The sequence below is a fragment of the Oncorhynchus keta genome, chromosome 18 (assembly GCF_023373465.1).
Source record: "Oncorhynchus keta strain PuntledgeMale-10-30-2019 chromosome 18, Oket_V2, whole genome shotgun sequence".
In the NCBI taxonomy this organism is placed as follows: Eukaryota; Metazoa; Chordata; class Actinopteri; order Salmoniformes; family Salmonidae; genus Oncorhynchus; species Oncorhynchus keta.
This window is the reverse complement of record NC_068438.1, coordinates 17132714-17149883: the sequence shown is the minus strand read 5'-3', so window position 1 is coordinate 17149883 and position 17170 is coordinate 17132714. Positions and strand designations below refer to the sequence as shown.

General features: G+C 46.9%; 1 protein-coding gene across 1 annotated transcript in view; it reads left to right on the top strand.

Moving 5' to 3' along the window:
- The first annotated feature begins 1891 nt into the window (after positions 1 to 1891).
- The window catches only part of LOC118397367 (stAR-related lipid transfer protein 13-like), a 107108-nt gene continuing 91829 nt past the window's right edge, over positions 1892 to 17170 (top strand). The window contains exons 1-2 of the mRNA XM_052467493.1: positions 1892 to 2424; positions 13468 to 15070. Coding sequence (XP_052323453.1) covers positions 13658 to 15070 — 1413 coding nt within the window. The 5' untranslated portion in view covers positions 1892 to 2424; positions 13468 to 13657. The remainder of the gene's footprint in view (positions 2425 to 13467; positions 15071 to 17170) is intronic.

The window sequence follows — 17170 nt, the reverse complement described above, 5'->3', positions numbered from 1 at the left end:
CTGGGGCATGGTCCTAGGGCTCAGGTCCTCCGAGAGAGAGAAAGAAAGAAGGAGAGAATTAGAGAACGCACACTTAGATTCACACAGGACACCCCGACAGGGGAAGTACTCCAGATATAACAAACTGACCCTAGCCCCCCGACACAAACTACTGCAGCATAAATACTGGAGGCTGAGACAGGAGGGGTTAGGAGTTCATGTTCGTTGAAATGAGTGGACTAAGGCGCAGCGTGCGTAGAGTTCCACATTTTATTTAATAGTGAAATTTACAATTAAAACAACAAAGAATACTTCAAAACGTGCAGTATTGCAGTGCTCAAGGCAACTATACAAAAACAAGATCCCACAAACTAAGGTGGGAAAAAGGCTGCCTAAGTATGATCCCCAATCAGAGACAACAATAGACAGCTGCCTCTGATTGGGAACCATGCCCAGCCAACATAGAAAATACAACATAGATTGCCCACCCTAGTCACACCCTGACCTAACCAAATAGAGAATAAAAAGGCTCTCTTAAGGTCAGGGCGTGACAACTGTTCTCGGATGTTTAGATGTACTAGTATGTTAAGGCAGGGCTGGTTGCTCAAAACACCTTAAATTAGATGTACGGAGTGCCGTGACAACAGCAGGGCATAGAACAGCTTTCAAAGAAGATGGCTGGAAACTATTGTTGACAGAGAAATATAGCCATGGGCGGATAGCAGAGTTTTTTTTATGAATGAGAGTAAGACTGGGAGGAGGTCAGAGTGCTTTGTGATTATGGCTTTGAGAGAGAGGAGGAGAGAGGATGAGGGAGGAGGAGGGGCTAGGAAGATCAGGGAGAGGGGGTGAGGAGTGGTGAGAAGAGGGGGTGAGGAGAGGGTATGAATGAATGAAGCTGCAGTCTCTCTCTCTCTCACTCTCTCTCTCTCTGTGTGGAGTGGATTCCAGGGTGATTTACAGAAAGTGAGCTCCTTTGGCATTCTTCCTTAACTACTGTAGCCTATCAGGAGGCCCCTCATAAATGCAAACAACACACACTCAGCCAATCAGCAGACAGCAGCAGTAGCATACCCCCCTAATGTGTGAGTGTGTGTTTACTCTTCATATCACCCTCTAAGGAGCTCTATATGACAGGCTTCTAGTTAGTTCTATGAGTGAATCTATATCCTACTGAGTGCAGGCAGAGCTTTGTTCCCCCTGGACTTCTCTGGATCAGAGGTCAGGTTAGTTCAAACTCCTTCCTTTGCTTGTCTGATGTCGTGCAGAGCTGCCATCAATGACTCCAGTCTGTCATTCAGTAATGGACAGCATAAAGTAGATTAGTTATGACTAACTTCACATTTTAACAATTTTTGAGGGGCACAAACAAGGCACTATCATTATGGCAAATACTTCACATACCTTATTATATCTCGGTTTGACACTTTCCCCTACAACATAGCAGTATATCTTTGACCCTGAGAGGATCCTTTGGAATTCCTTATCTGTGCTATCTGTGTCTTTATATTTTAACCAGCTACAGCTGGATATCAAGGCATAGTGCCGCTCCTCCTCAGTAGTAATCTACTCTTACTGCGCCTCAGGAATGACTGCCATGCTGTTGCGTCCGTATAGGATGACACACACACACAACACACACACTCTGAGTCCAGTGACAATACAGCCATGAGGTCACTCTGTCTTCACATCCGAACATGTTGTGTTAGCTGGAACCACATATTACCTTACTCTCTTACGGTGCCAAATACCGAATACTGCTCCTCTCCCTTACTCCCTCTCTCACTCCCACTTCATCTTTCTCTCTCCTACAGTATCTCTTCTCTCCTCCCCTTTCCACCTCCCACACAAATACACACACTCACTCACTCTCACACTACATGCCCTTACGCATATTCTGAATGGCTTAGTCAGAGCGCTAGCGGCATGCATAGAGATAGCCAGCGCTAACCTCCACTAGCCTGAGGGAGGACAGATACAGGGATAGTTGAGATGACAGTGTTGCCCTGCAGAGGAAGACCTGCTTGACATGCTGACTGGAAACACAGTGGCTGCACTTCTGACAGGAGACTCTTCTACTCTCTCTCTTTTCTCTCTCTCTTCTACTCTCTCTCTTTTCTCTCTCTCTTCTACTCTCTCGCTTTTCTCTCTCTCTTCTACTCTCTCTCTTTTCTCTCTCTCTTCTACTCTCTCACTTTTCTCTCTCTCTTCTACTCTCTCTCTTTTCTCTCTCTCTTCTACTCTCTCACTTTTCTCTCTCTCTCTTTTACTTTCGCTCCTCTGTCTCTTCTGAGAGAATCTCCTAGTCCCTCATTCTCTCTCCTGTTCTCTCTTGTGTCTTAAGATAACTTTGGTTCCACTAGGACTGTCTCTCTCCAGTGTTTTGTTGCTATGATCTCAGTTTGTCTGTTCAGACAACAAACATGACTATTCTCCACCTAACAGGTAAGACTCTACTTGCATCTCAAATGGCACCCAATTCCCTATATAGTGCACAACTTTTGACCAAATCCTTATCGGCCCGGGTCAAACGTAGTGCACTATAAAGGGAATAGGGTTCCATTCTCTGTCTGTTTTCTGTTTTCATAGCCCTTTGAGACAGTTTATTAAATTATTATTTTAAAATTATTATTATTTATGGCAGATAGATTGTACCTTCCATCAATGTAATTGTTTGCATCACTTCCAATCCCTCATATATCTTTTTGCAAATATATATATATATAAAAGTGTGTGTGATATATATATACAGTTGAAGTCGGAACTGTACATAAACCTTAGCCAAATACATTTAAACTCAGTTTTTCACAATTCCTGACATTTAATCCTAGTAAAAATTCCCTGTCTTAGGTCAGTTAGGATCACCACTTTATTTTAAGAATGTGAAATGTCAGAATAATAGTAGAGAGAATTGATTTATTTCAGCTTTTATTTATTTCATTACATCCCCAGTGGGTCAGACGTTTACATACACTCACTTAGTATTTGGTAACATTGCCTTTAAATAGTTAACTTGGGTCAAAATGTGTTGGGTAGCCTTCCACAATAAGTTGGGTGAATTTTGGCCCATTCCTCCTGACAGAGCTGGTGTAACTGAGTCAGGTTTGTAAGCCTCCTTGCTCACACACACTTTTTCAGTTCTGTCCACAAATGTTCTATAGGTGTGAGGTCAGGGTTTTGTGATGGCCACTCCAATACGTTTACTTTGTTGTCCTTAAGCGATTTTGCCACAACTTTGGAAGTATGCTTGGGGTCATTGTCCATTTGGAAGACCCGTTTGCGACCAAACTTTAGTTTTCTGACTGATGTCTTGAGATGTTGCTTCAATATATCCACATAATTTTCCATCCTCGTGATGCCATCTATTTTGTGAAGTGCACCAGTCCCTCCTGTAGCAAAGCACCCCCACAACATGATGCTGCCACCCCTTGTCACGGCTTCTAGGAGTAGTGGGTGGAGAAGTCAGGTGCAGAGAGCAGAGGTAGTTCAATCGTGATCTTTTAATCCAGAACAACAAGTAACGGTAACGCCAAACACTAAGGCGCATTACTTAAACCAGCCCAAAAGCAGGACAAAACAGTCCGGAGAAAATAGTCCACGAGAATACACACCACATGAACAGAGAAAAAAGACCACACAAAAGCAGGTGGGCAAACCTGGTTTAAATAGCCCAAATCAAAACCCAAACAAGAAATAGGTGTAACAAATCATTCAAAACTAACTGAAACAGAAAGGGGATTGGTGGCAGCTAGTAGACCGGAGACGACGACCGCCGACTGCCGCCCACCGCCCGCCGCCCGCCGCCCGCCGCCCGAACAGGAAGAGAAACCACCTTCGGCGGGATTCATGACAGTACCCCCCTTCTGACGCGCGGCTCCCGCAGCGCGCCGACCCCGGCTTCGAGAGCGACCCGGAGTGCGAGGCGCAGGGCGATCCGGATGGAGGTGATGGAAATCCCTTAGTAGTGATGGATCCGAAATGTCCCCCACAGGTACCCAGCACCTCTCCTCCGGACCGTACCCCTCCCAGTCCACGAGGTACTGCAGGCCCCTCACCCGGTGTCTCGAGTCCAGAACAGCTCGTACCGTGTATGCCGGGGACCCCTTGATGTCCAGAGGGGGTGCAGGGACCTCCGACACCTCACCTTCTTGTAGGGGACCAGCTACCACCGGTCTGAGGCGAGACACATGAAACGAGGGGTTAATACGATAGTAAGAGGGGAGTTGTAATCTATAACACACCTCGTTTATCCTCCTCAGGACTTTAAATGGCCCCACACACTGCGGCCCCAGCTGCCGGCAGGGCAGGCGGAGGGGCAGGTTTCAGGTCAAGAGCCAGACCCTGTCCCCTGGTGCGAACACAGGGGCCTCACTGCGGTGGCGGTCAGCGCTCTTCTTCTGCCGTCCGCCAGCTTGCTTGAGAGATTCCTGGACTGCCCTCCAGGTCTCCCTAGAGAGCTGCACCCACTCCTCCACTGCAGGAGCTTTGGTCTGACTCTGATGCCACGGAGCCAAGACCGGCTGATAGCCCAGCACGCATTGGAATGGTGACATGTGGCGGAGTGGCAGAGTGAGTTCTGTGCCACCTCCGCCCATGGGGCGTACCTCGCCCATTCTCCTGGCCGGTCCTGGCAATACGACCGCAGAAACCTACCCACCTCCTGGTTCACTCTCTCCACCTGCCCATTACTCTCGGGGTGATAACCAGAGGTCAGGCTGACCGAGACCCCCAGACGCTCCATAAACACCCTCCAAACTCGGGACGTGAACTGGGGACCTCGATCAGAAACGTCCTCCGGCACCCCATAGTGCCGGAAGACGTGGGTAAATAGGACCTCTGTACAGTCTGTAGGGCCGTAGGGAGACCAGGCAATGGGAGGAGACGGCAGGACTTGTCCACAACGACCAGGATCATAGTGTTCCCCTGAGACGGGGGAAGATCGTTAAGGAAGTCCACCGACAGATGAGACCAGGGCCGTTGTGGAACAGGGAGGGGCTGTAGCTTCCCTCTAGGCAGGTGCCTAGGAGCCTTACTCTGAGCGCACACCGAACAGGAGGAGACATAGAGCCTCACGTCCTTAGCTAAGTTGGGCCACCAGTACTTCCCCCTAAGACCCCGCACTGTTCTCGCAATACCTGGATGACCTGAAGAGGGTGGTATGTGGGCCCACCGAATCAATTGATCACGGACACCAAGCGGCACGTACCTAAGAGCGGTAGGACACTGTGAAGGCGCAGGTTCCAACCGTAATGCCCGCTCGATGTCCGCGGCCACCTCCCATACCACCGGTGCCACCAGCCTAGAGGCTGGAAGGATGGGAGTAGGATCGATGGACCGGTCCTCAGTGTCATAGAGACGGGACAGCGCGTCGGCCTTAGTGTTGAGGGATCCTGGTCTATAAGATATTGTGAATCTGAATCTGGTAAAGAACATGTCCCACCTAGCCTGATGAGGATTCAGTCTCATCGCCGCCCGGATATACTCCAGATTGCGGTGGTCAGTCCAGATGAGGAAAGGGTGTTTAGCCCCCTCAAGCCAGTGTCTCCATACCTTCAGGGCTTTCACCACAGCCAACAACTTCCGGTCCCCCACATAATAGTTTAGCTCCGCCAGACCTAACTTCCTCGGGAAAAAAGCGCAGGGGCGGAGCTTCGGTGGCGTGTCCGAGCGCTGTGATAGCATGGCTACAACCCCAGCCTCAGACTCGTCCACCTCCACTATGAACGCCAAAGCGGGGTCCGGATGCGTCAACACGGGAGCGTCAGTAAACAGCGCCTTCAACCGATTGAAAGCTCCGTCCGCCTCGGCCGACCACCGTAAACGCACCGGCTCCCCCTTCAGCAGTGAGGTAATAGGAGCTGCCACCTGGCCAAAACCCCCGGATAAACCTCTGGTAGTAATTGGCAAACCCTAAAAACCGCTGCACCTCCTGTACCGTGGTCGGAGTCGGCCAATTACGCACAACGTTAACGCGGTCACACTCCATCACCACCCCCAAGGTGGAAATGCGATAAACCAGGAAGGAAACGGCTCATTTGGAGAACACACATTTCTCAGCCTTGACGTGTAGGTCATGCTCCAGCAGTCGCCCAAGTACCTTGCACACCAGGGAGACATGCGCGGCGCGTGTAGCGGAATAGATCAGGATGTCACCAATATACACCACCACACCCTGCCCGTGCAGGTCCTTGAGAATCTCATCTACAAAGGATTGAAAGACGGCTGGAGCATTCTTTAACCCATACGGCCTGACGAGGTACTCATAGTGGCCAGATGTGGTACTAAACGCTCTTTTCCACTCATCTCCCTCCCAAATACTCACCAGATTATACGCTCTCCTGAGGTCCAGTTTCGTGAAAAAACGCGCTCCGTGGAATGATTCCACCGCCGTAGCGATGAGAGGTAGCGGATAGCTAAACCCCACTGTGATAGAATTGAGACCTCGATAATCAATGCACAGACACAGACCTCCCTCCTTTTTTTCACAAAAAAGAAACTTGAGGAGACGGGTGACATGGAGGGCCGAATGTACCCCTGTCTCAGAGATTCCGTGACATATGTCTCCATAGCCAACGTCTCCTCCTGTGACAATTGGTACACGTGACTCCTGGGAAGTGCAGCGTTCTCCTGGAGGTTTATCACGCAACCCCCCCGTCGATGGCGTGGTCATTTGGTTGGCCTTTTCTTACAAAAAGCGATAGCCAAATCGGCATATTCTGAGGGAATGCGCACAGTGGAAACCTGGTCTGGACTCTCCACCGACATGGCACCAATGGAAACTCCTATACACCTACCTGAACACTCCTCTGACCACCCCTGGAGAGACCCCTGTTTCCAGAAAATCCGGGGATTGTGACTGGCCAGCCAGGGAACCCCCAGCACCACTGGAAATGCAGGTGAATCGATAAGGAAGAAACTGATCCGCTCCCTATGATCCCCCTGCGTTACCATGTCCAGTGGAACCGTGGCCTCCCCGACCAGCCCTGACCCTAACGGTCGGCTATCTAAGGAGTGCACGGGGAAGGGCGGATCTATCGGCACCAACGGAATCCCCAACCTACGGGCGAGTCCACGATCCATAAAACTCCCAGCTGCGCCTGAATCGACTAGCGCCTTATGCTGGAGAGAGGGAGAAAATGCAGGGAAAGACATTTATAAAAACATGTGACCAACATGACTCACCTGGGGTGACCGAGAAGTGTTCCGCCTGCCATCCCGACTCCCAGACGAGCTCCTCCAGCACTGGTCGGAAGTGTGTCCTCTCCGACCACAGCTGGTGCAGGAGGAGCCTCCTCCTCCGGTCCCCCTCGATGCAGCCCCCCCTAACTCCATCGGTGTTGGAGCAGGAGGGCTGGGAGGTGGAACTGACAGGAACCCCTTCTAAATGCCTGCGGGCATCTAGCAGGTTGTCCGGCCAGATTGACAAGTCTATGAGTTCGTCGAGGGAGAGTGTGGTGTCCCTGCGGACGTCCTCCCAGAGGCTGCACCGGTAGTGGTCCATCAGGGCCCTGTAATTCCACCCCGCACCAGCGGCCAAGGTCCGGAACTCCAACGCGAAGTCCTGCGTGCTCCTCGTCTCCTGTCTGAGGTGAAACAGTCGTTCACCCGCCGCTTGGCCCTCTGGAGGGTGGTCGAACATGGCCTGAAAACGGTGTGTGAACTCCGGGTAGTGGTCCCGAGCCGAGTCTGGGCCGTCCCAGACAGCGTTGGTCCATTCCAGGGCTCTACCCATCAGGCAAGAGACGAGGAGGCTCACAGTCTCTTCACCCGAGGAAGTCGGACGAACGGTAGCTAGGTATAGCTCGAGCTGGAACAAAAACCCCTGGCACCCAGCCGCCGCTCCATCGTACTCCCTCTGGGACGCGAGACGCTACGCGCTGGGACCGGACGCCGCCAGAGGAGGAGTGGGTTGCGTCTGCAGTGGAGGAGCTGGGGGTGAAGTCGGGACACCACTCCTCTCCCATCGCTCCATTCTCTCCATCATTTGGTCCATCGCCGAACCGATCCGATGGAGGATGGCCGTATGATGGAGGACGCGCTCCTCCATTGATGGAAGGGGGGTGGTTGCTGCTCCTGCTGACTGCATAGGAATGGTTTGGGATTCTGTCACGGCTTCTAGGAGTAGTGGGTGGAGAAGTCAGGTGCAGAGAGCAGAGGTAGTTCAATCGTGATCTTTTAATTCAGAACAACAAGTAATGGTAACGCATCACTTAAACCAGCCCAAAGGCAGCACGAAACAGTCCGGAGAAAATAGTCCACAAGAATACATACCACATGAACAGAAAAACAAGCCCGCACAAAAGCAGGCGGGCATACCTGGTTTAAATAGCCCAAATCAAAACCCAAACAAGAAACAGGTGTAACAAATCAGACAAAACTAACTGAAACAGTAAAAGGGATCGGTGGCAGCTAGTAGACCGGAGACGACGACCGCAGAGCTCCGCCCGAACAGGAAGAGGAACCACCTTCGGCGGGAATCGTGACACCCCTATGCTTCACGGTTGGGATGGTGTTCTTTGGATTGCAAGCCTCCCCTTTTTCCCTCTAAACGTAATGATGGTCGTTATGGCCAAAAAGTTCTATTTTTGTGTCATCAGACCAGAGGACATTTCTCCAAAAAGTACGATATTTGTCCCCATGTGCAGTTGCAAACCGTAGTCTGGCTTTTTTATGGTGGTTTTGGAGTAGTGGCTTCTTCCTTGCCGAGCAGCCTATCAGGTTATGTCAATATGGGACTCGTTTTACTGTGGATATAGATAATTTTGTACCTGTTTCCTCCAGCATCTTTACAAGGTCCCTTGCTGTTCTTCTGGTATTGATTCGTATCAATGATTTTAGCCTACATTTGATTGAAATATGCATCTTTGTCATTTTCTCTCCCCTTTGCACCTGTCTATCTGGGGAATTTGGGAAAGTTTTAGCTGTTTATGATAACCCGCTTATCTTATTGTGGTGATTTTGTTAGAGAGAACATTTTGGATTCTCCGCTAATCAAACAGATAAGCTCTGCATTGCAGATAACAGATAAGCCATGTATTATGTTCCTTTCTAACGTAGAATATATTTGACATAAAAGCTAACATTTTCTTATTGCATTCATTATCATTCGTTAGCCTAAAAATCTATAATATTTCTAGTAATTTCTAGTCAATGGTCAAGGTCTTGTTTTAAAATGTTTGTCACAGAATAAAATGAATGAATTGTGAGACCTCTGGCTACACATAATTGGACTATATAATGGAATTAAATAAAGAAGTCAAGCTGGTCAGAACGTGACAGTCAGCCAAAAAGTTCCATATTGCAGCTTAACATTTTCATGTTCAATTTTCACGTTTAACATAAGTTACAGCCTTATTCAAAAATAGATGAAATATATTTTTCCCTATCAATGTACTCACAATTTTCCATAATGACAAAGCAAAAAACGTTTTTTAGATTTTTTTTGCAAAATGTATTAAACATAAAAAACTGAAATACCTTATTTACATAATCATTCAGACCCTTGGCTATGAGACTCGAAATTTAGTTCAGGTACATCCTGTTTCCATTGATCATCTTTGAGATGTTTCTACAACTTGATTGGAGTCCACCTGTGATTGGACATGATTTGGAAAGGCACACACATGTCTATATACGTTTTTTTTGTCGATATAAGTTCCCACAGTTGACAATGCGTGTCAGAGCAAAAACCAAGCCATGAAGTCGAAGGAGTTGTCCGTAGAGCTCCGAGACAGGATTGTGTCGAGGCACAGATCTGGGGAAGTGTACCAAAAAACTTCTGCAGCATTGAAGGTCCCCAAGAACACAGTGGCCTCCATCATTCTTAAATGAAAGAAGTTTGGAACCACCAAGACACTTCCTAGAGCTGGCCGCCCAGCCAAACTGAGCAATTGGAGGTGAATGGCCTTTGTCAGAGAGATGACCAAGAACCCGATGGTCACTATGACAGAGCTCCAGAGTTCCTCCATTGAGATGGGAGAACCTTCCAGGACAACCAACTCAGCACCACCAGGTCTTTATGGTAGAGTGGCCAGACGGAAGTCACTCCTCAGCAAAAGGCACCTACAGAACTCTCAGACCATGAGAAACAAGACTCCCTGATCTGATGAAACCAAGTTGAACTCTTTGGCCTGAATGCCAAGCGTCACGTCTGGAGGAAAACTGGCATCATCCCTACGATGAAGCATGGTGGTGGCACCATCATGCTGTGGGGATGTTTGTCAGCACAGGGAGAATAGTCAGGATCGAGGGAAAGATGAACAGAGCAAAGTATAGAGAGATCCTTGATAAAAACCTGCTCCAGAAGGCTCAGAACCTCAGACTGGGGAAAAGGTTCACCATCCAACAGAACCCTAAGCACACAGCCAAGACAACGCAGGAGTGGCTTCAGCCAGAACCTGGATTTGAACCCGATCTAACATCTCTGGAGAGACCCGAAAATAGCTGCGAGCCATGCTCCCCATCCAACCTGACAGAGCTTGAGAGCATCTGCAGAGAATATTGGGAGAAACTCTCCAAATACAGGTGTACCCAATAACACTCAAGGCTGTAAGCGCTGCCAAAAGTGCTTCAAGAAAGTACTGGGTAAATCCATTTTAGAATAAGGCTATAACGTAACAAAATGTGGAAAAAGTGAAGGGGTCTGAACACTTTCCGAATGCACTGTATTTCCATCGCATTTTAACCACTATTTGTCAAAATGGCAATCAGGCATCGATCATCATGTCACCAGAATAAGACCCTCTGCATTTATTGGAAAGAAGCATGAAGCTCATACAATGCATTTCTAGGTCGCGTGTACAGTTTCAGCATGAAGAATGTGTGCGCTTTGAATAAATAGCACATTTGTTGTGGATGTAATTACGGTAGACTACAAATACGCACCCGTCCTGAGCGTTGATTATTGATCATGCAGATAGTAGAGCAGAAGGCCATAGCCAAAATAGATAATTTAACAGTTCCATTCCACATCACCATGTTCATAGAAATAATTTATGATAATTTACTGGTTTCTCGCAGTTATTTATCACAGAAAAAGGGAATGAGTTTTGGCGGTAAATCTAGGTAAATCTCGGTAACCTGGACGTGGCAGGGGTGTGGTACGGCTCGTGGCAGGAACGCAGTCTGCCTGTCAGCACAGCTGAATTTTAGAGAGCATTTTAGAGGCCCCCATCTTGCCAGTGTAGAGACGTTTTTAATTTTTAAGACAATTTCCTGCTATTCTATAAATGTCTCCATGGAGCTGAGAGAAATGTTTGCAGTTTTAAAGCTTATTTCCTGTCATTCTATGCATTTGGCCATGGCTAATGCGGTGTTATTTTGCTCAAACATAAAAACAAAATCAATACTAAATTAATTGTTTTGGGAATTTTCAATTCTCCCTGCCTGACTGTCTAGCTTTTATTTTGGTGATTGTTAGTTCTCAAAGATGAAATGATTTAAAGATATACAGGTCCATTATCTTTTCTACATACTCTATATCTGTTTTTAGTTGTTGAACTGCTTTTTAATCCACAAAATTAGTAAAAAATGTTAAGCACTGTTTGGGCGACCTGAAAAACACAACGTTAGGCGACCCGCCCAAGGATTTCAACGGCAAACCCTGCACACATGTGTTGGTGTCACTGTGTTCTTCTCCCTCCATGTGAACACTGAACTCCACTGTGTATTATTGTGTGTGTGTCATCCTATTTGTATGAGGCTGTATGGTTTGAGGCTGGATTCATATTGGGTTTAGATCAATCATGCTAATCAATAATCATCCATTACAGCATACAGATCAACCATACTAATAAATAATCATTCATTAGACCATACAGATCAACCATACTAATAAATAATCATTCATTATACCATACAGATCAACCATACTAATAAATAATCATCCATTACACCATACAGATCAACCATACTCATCAATAATCATCCATTACAACATACAGATCAATCATACTAATAAATAATCATCCATTACAGCATACAGATCAACCATACTAATCAATAATCATCCATTACACCATACAGATCAACCATACTCATCAATAATCATCCATTACAACATACAGATCAACCATACTAATAAATAATCATCCATTACACCATACAGATCAATCATACTCATCAATAATCATCCATTACACCATACAGATCAACCATACTAATAAATAATCGTCCATTACACCATACAGATCAATCATACTCATCAATAATCATCCATTACACCATACAGATCAACCATACTAATAAATAATCGTCCATTACACCATACAGATCAATCATACTCATCAATAATCATCCATTACACCATACAGATCAACCATACTAATCAATAGATGTCAACCTCTCCATACATACAGAAGGCAAAGTTATTCTCCAGGGAATTGAAGGACAGTTGCAAAGGTATTCATGACTGTGTTTAAGCTGTACCAAGACCTCACAGTTGGGGTGTGTGTATCTATCTGTGAAATGTAGGGAATGCAGTTACTGATGTAACTTTGTTGTCAGCTTGTTTGGAAAGAGCAGTCTGAGAAAAGCCTCCCTTTGTACCCTGAACAGATGGTTATCCCCTACACAGAGTGGAGTGCTTATGGAATGTGTGTGTGTGTGTGTATGTGTGTGTGTGTGTGTGTGTGTGTGTGTGTGTGCATCAGCTGCTGGGCAGAATAGCTAGATTCCTGTGTGCAGAGATGTCACTGCTGTAGTGTTTGAAACAGATCCAGACTTGAACATTGCGACTGCAGCCAGATGTTCAGATTCACAGCTAGCAGCTCCTCTCTGGGGGCTATGTCCCACATGGCACCCTATTCCCTACATAGTGCACAACTTTTGACCAGAGCCCTATGGACACTGGTCAAAAGTAGCACAATATATAGGAAATAGGGAGACATTTGGGACACAGCCTGGATATTTGCTCTGCTGGACTGTCTGGCTTCACTCCAGCTGTAGTTAGTTCACCGAGGACAGCAGGCATTCTTTGAGCAATGTCATTGTAAGATGTTTATGGCTTGAAACTAATGCATTTTCTTGTCTGTTTGTTTAATGCAGTATTTTCTTTAATGCAGTTTCTCTGTATCTTCTCCAATGCCATATCTTCTTTGTATCTTCTCTAATGCAACATCTTTTCTAATGCAGTATCTTCTCTAATGCAACATCTTCTCTAATGCAACATCTTTTCCAATGCAGTATCTTTTATAATGCAGTATCTTCTCAAATGCAGTATCTCCTCTGTATCTTCTCTGTATCCTCTCCAATGCTGTATCTTCTCTAATGCAACATCTTCTCTAATGCAACATCTTTTCTAATGCAGTATCTTTGACAATGCAGTATCTTCTCAAATGCAGTATCTTCTCTGTATCTTCTCTGTATCCTCTCCAATGCTGTATCTTCTATATTGCTGTATCTTCTCTGTTTGTTTAATGTTGTTATGTTATCTTCTCTCTTTGTTTAATACTGTATCTTCTTAGTTTTTAATGCTGTATCTTGTTTCAGGGGATCTGCTGTTTGATCGGTTTGAAAGTTGGTGTTGCTGATCCAGGTGCTGAGGTGGTCTGATAGGAACATGGCAAATCCATATAGCTCTTACATCATACAGCAGTCCCTCTGGATCTACCTGACCACTAGTCACACCACCAGACTACCTGTTCCCTAGTAACACACCGTAACAGACTGTAGAGACAACATGGACACAGTTCTGATGGTTACTCTGGAGGAGCGACAGTCTCTGGTCATGTCAGCATCATCTGGTAGGAGCTTCTCACCACAGACACTGGCACATACACAGGTACAGACACAGGCACAGCAACAGACACAACCAGAGACACAGACACACCAGTCCTCCTCAGAATGTGCTTCAGAGTCTTCTCATGATGACGACAGCTCCACAGAGAAAGGTGAAGATGGTTGTTTGACTGGACCCCTAAGCAGTGACTATAACAGGACTGGAGCTCCTGGGATAGAGGGAAAACTAGCTGTTAGTACTGGAGGGCCAGCAGGACCAGTAGAGTCTGGTTCTGATGTCTCCCCTCCTGACCCTCTAGACCCTCTCCAGATCGTCTGTACCGGGGGTCTCCTCAGTGAGCCAGGCAGTGTGACATCACCATCACCTGATGATGCCAATAACAATGGATTGGATTTACACAGTACTTCTCCAGCTGAGGATCCCTGCCTTGCCTCCAATGTTCCTTCTCCTAGGATAGAGGGAGATGTGGATGTTCTTGCTCCTAAGATAGAGGGAAACCTGGAGGTTGAGGACAGTGACAGACCTGTAGAATCAGGGCATTTCCTGGATGCTAACCTCTCTGGTCAGCTAGAGGACATGGAGCTGGGGCATACCTCGCCCAGCCAGACAGAGAGCGACATGGAGCTAGAGGAGGAGTCACCCAGATGGACAGAAACAGACAGCCAGGCTGAGGACCACTCAGAGGGGCCTATGGATAACGGACATGTCCCTACTGATCTGGAACACACAGAAGACAACCATGTGCCCTTCCCTCTAGGACATATCCATACCCTTCTGGTCCAATCAGAGGCAGAGGTCAGCCATGTCACTATCTCTGTGGTCCAATCAGAGACTTTTAGCTCCATCCCTTCTCTAGTGGTCAGTGTGGACAACAACATGGATCCCTTCAGACCACCCTCCCTCCCCATAGCCCTCTCTGAGGCCCCCTTGGCGGGGCTAGGCCTCTGCGATCACCCCCGCATCATCAAACACAAACCTAGCTCCATCACCTTCTCAGACTACACCTGTAGTTCCTCCACCTGTCACTCTAGCACCGACCATAGTGTCTTCATCAATGACAGCTCCGACTGCAGGGAGTCTTCCTCAGAGGAGGATGATGAAGGTGATGTTGATGAAGATGGGGATGATGACGACATATTCCCAGAGCTGCTTCAGAGCAGGGAGTTCCTGGTCAGTCGGAGAAGAAGGAGCAGCAACAGAGACAAAGTAGTTCAGAAGAGAAGTTCTCTGAATCCCCAGGCTGAGGCACCAGTCAGCTCTCCAACCAACACTTCAGCCAGCTCCCACCTCTCCTCCTCTTCTTCCTCCAAAAACCAGAACCACGAGGCAGAGACTGAGACCAGTAGCACAGAGGTAGGCTACTGTTTGTTGACAGTCATTACAGACATTATAGTATTTTAGAGACACAACTGTAAAGATAGTCCTACCTATATTCCTCACATATTGATGTAATATTCATGTCTTTGTTGAATGGTTCAGTAGAGATGTGTTTGAAAGTTTATGTCAGGTTTAGGGACTGTGTACTAACTGTAGTTTAACACCCTTAGATACAGTATATTAATATAATCCAGCCTGTTCTCTCAATGAGGAGACGTGACTGTTGCTCCCCCAGGCTGTGTATTTCCTGCCTCCTGGACAGGAGCCATATGTATCAAGGGTCTTAGAGTAGGAGTGCTGATCTATGAGCAGTTATTGGGTTAAATGTGGAAGACCCAGCCTACTAGGTATCCCCTTTCCTTTACTCTGAGATGCTTGATACAAAAAGGCCCCAGATGTCTTCCATTAGGCTCAATACAAACACAGTGTTTTGCTATACAAACACTTTCAATAGTCTGCTCCCCACTGTTTGTTGTTATTGCATTCTGAGATATTACTCTATTGGAATGAGTTTGTAGGAGTACATTGAAAATCTAGCATTTTCCCCAGCATTTTAAAACACAAAACCCAGCAGGCATTGCAGGAATGCAGACATCCTTAAACAGCCGTTGCTTTCCCTCCAGTCCTGTTTTGTCAGAGCTCCTACACAGGCATCATCATGTCTATTACAGTAACAGTGAACTTAGTCTAACCTTAAACAACAGTATCTACAGCTTTATTCAGCTTCATTCTCCCCTATAATGTCAAAAGTGCATTCCTCGGCTCTGATCAAAAGTAATGCATTATAGGGAATAGGGAGCCATACTGCAGCAGCTCTGTGGTGTTTTTCTCCCAACCGTCCCTCTGGTCTTGGTAGTTACCAGGCTGTGACTCCATCCCTCCAGGTTTACTAGTTACCAGGCTATGACTCCATCCCTCCAGGTTTACTAGTTACCAGGCTGTAACCCCATCCCTCCAGGTTCAGTAGTTACCAGGCTATGACTCCATCCCTCCAGGTTTACTAGTTACTAGGCTGTGAGTCCATCCCTCCAGGTTTAATGCTAGTTACCAGGCTGTGACTCCATCCTTCCAGGTTTACTAGTTACCAGGCTGTGACTCCATCCTTCCAGGTTTACTAGTTACCAGGCTGTGACTCCATCCTTCCAGGTTTACTAGTTACCAGGCTATGACTCCATCCTTCCAGGTTTACTAGTTACCAGGCTATGACTCCATCCTTCCAGGTTTACTAGTTACCAGGCTGTGACTCCATCCTTCCAGGTTTACTAGTTACCAGGCTATGACTCCATCCCTCCAGGTTTACTAGTTACTAGGCTGTGAGTCCATCCCTCCAGGTGTAATGCTAGTTACCAGGCTGTGACTCCATCCTTCCAGGTTTACTAGTTACCAGGCTGTGACTCCATCCTTCCAGGTTTACTAGTTACCAGGCTGTAACCCCATCCCTCCAGGTTCACTAGTTACCAGGTAACTGGTATGACTCCATCCCTCCAGGTTTACTAGTTACCAGGCTATGACTCCATCCCTCCAGGTTTAATGCTAGTTACCAGACTGTGAGTGACCCCATCTTCCAAGGTTTACTGGACTTTAAAAGTCTCTTCTGGACGTTGATGAATCATGTTTACATCATACACCTATGGTTTACCTGTGTCAGGGACACCAGATCTCTGACAGTGCATAGCTGTCATTCCTCAGCTTAACCCGACATATAATGTAACCTTCATTTAACTAGGCAAGTCAGTTAAGAACAAATTATTATTTACAATGATGGCCTAACGGGGAACAGTGGGTTAACTGCCTTGTTCAGGGGCAGAACGACAGATTTTTACCTTGTCAGCTCAGGGATTCGATCCAGCAACCTTTCGGTAACTGGCCCAACGCTCTAACCACTAGGCAACCTGCCGCCCCAAGAATAATAAAATAGCAACCCTAACCCTGGAGAATAGAACATAAAACAGAGGGGTGAGGTTAGGGAACACACCCATTGCCTCTGCTGATAGCCCTGGCAGGCTTTACAGACTGTATGACAACACTGGGAATGGGCTGTGTGTGAGCATAAAGGTTGTTTGGGGAAAGGGAGGA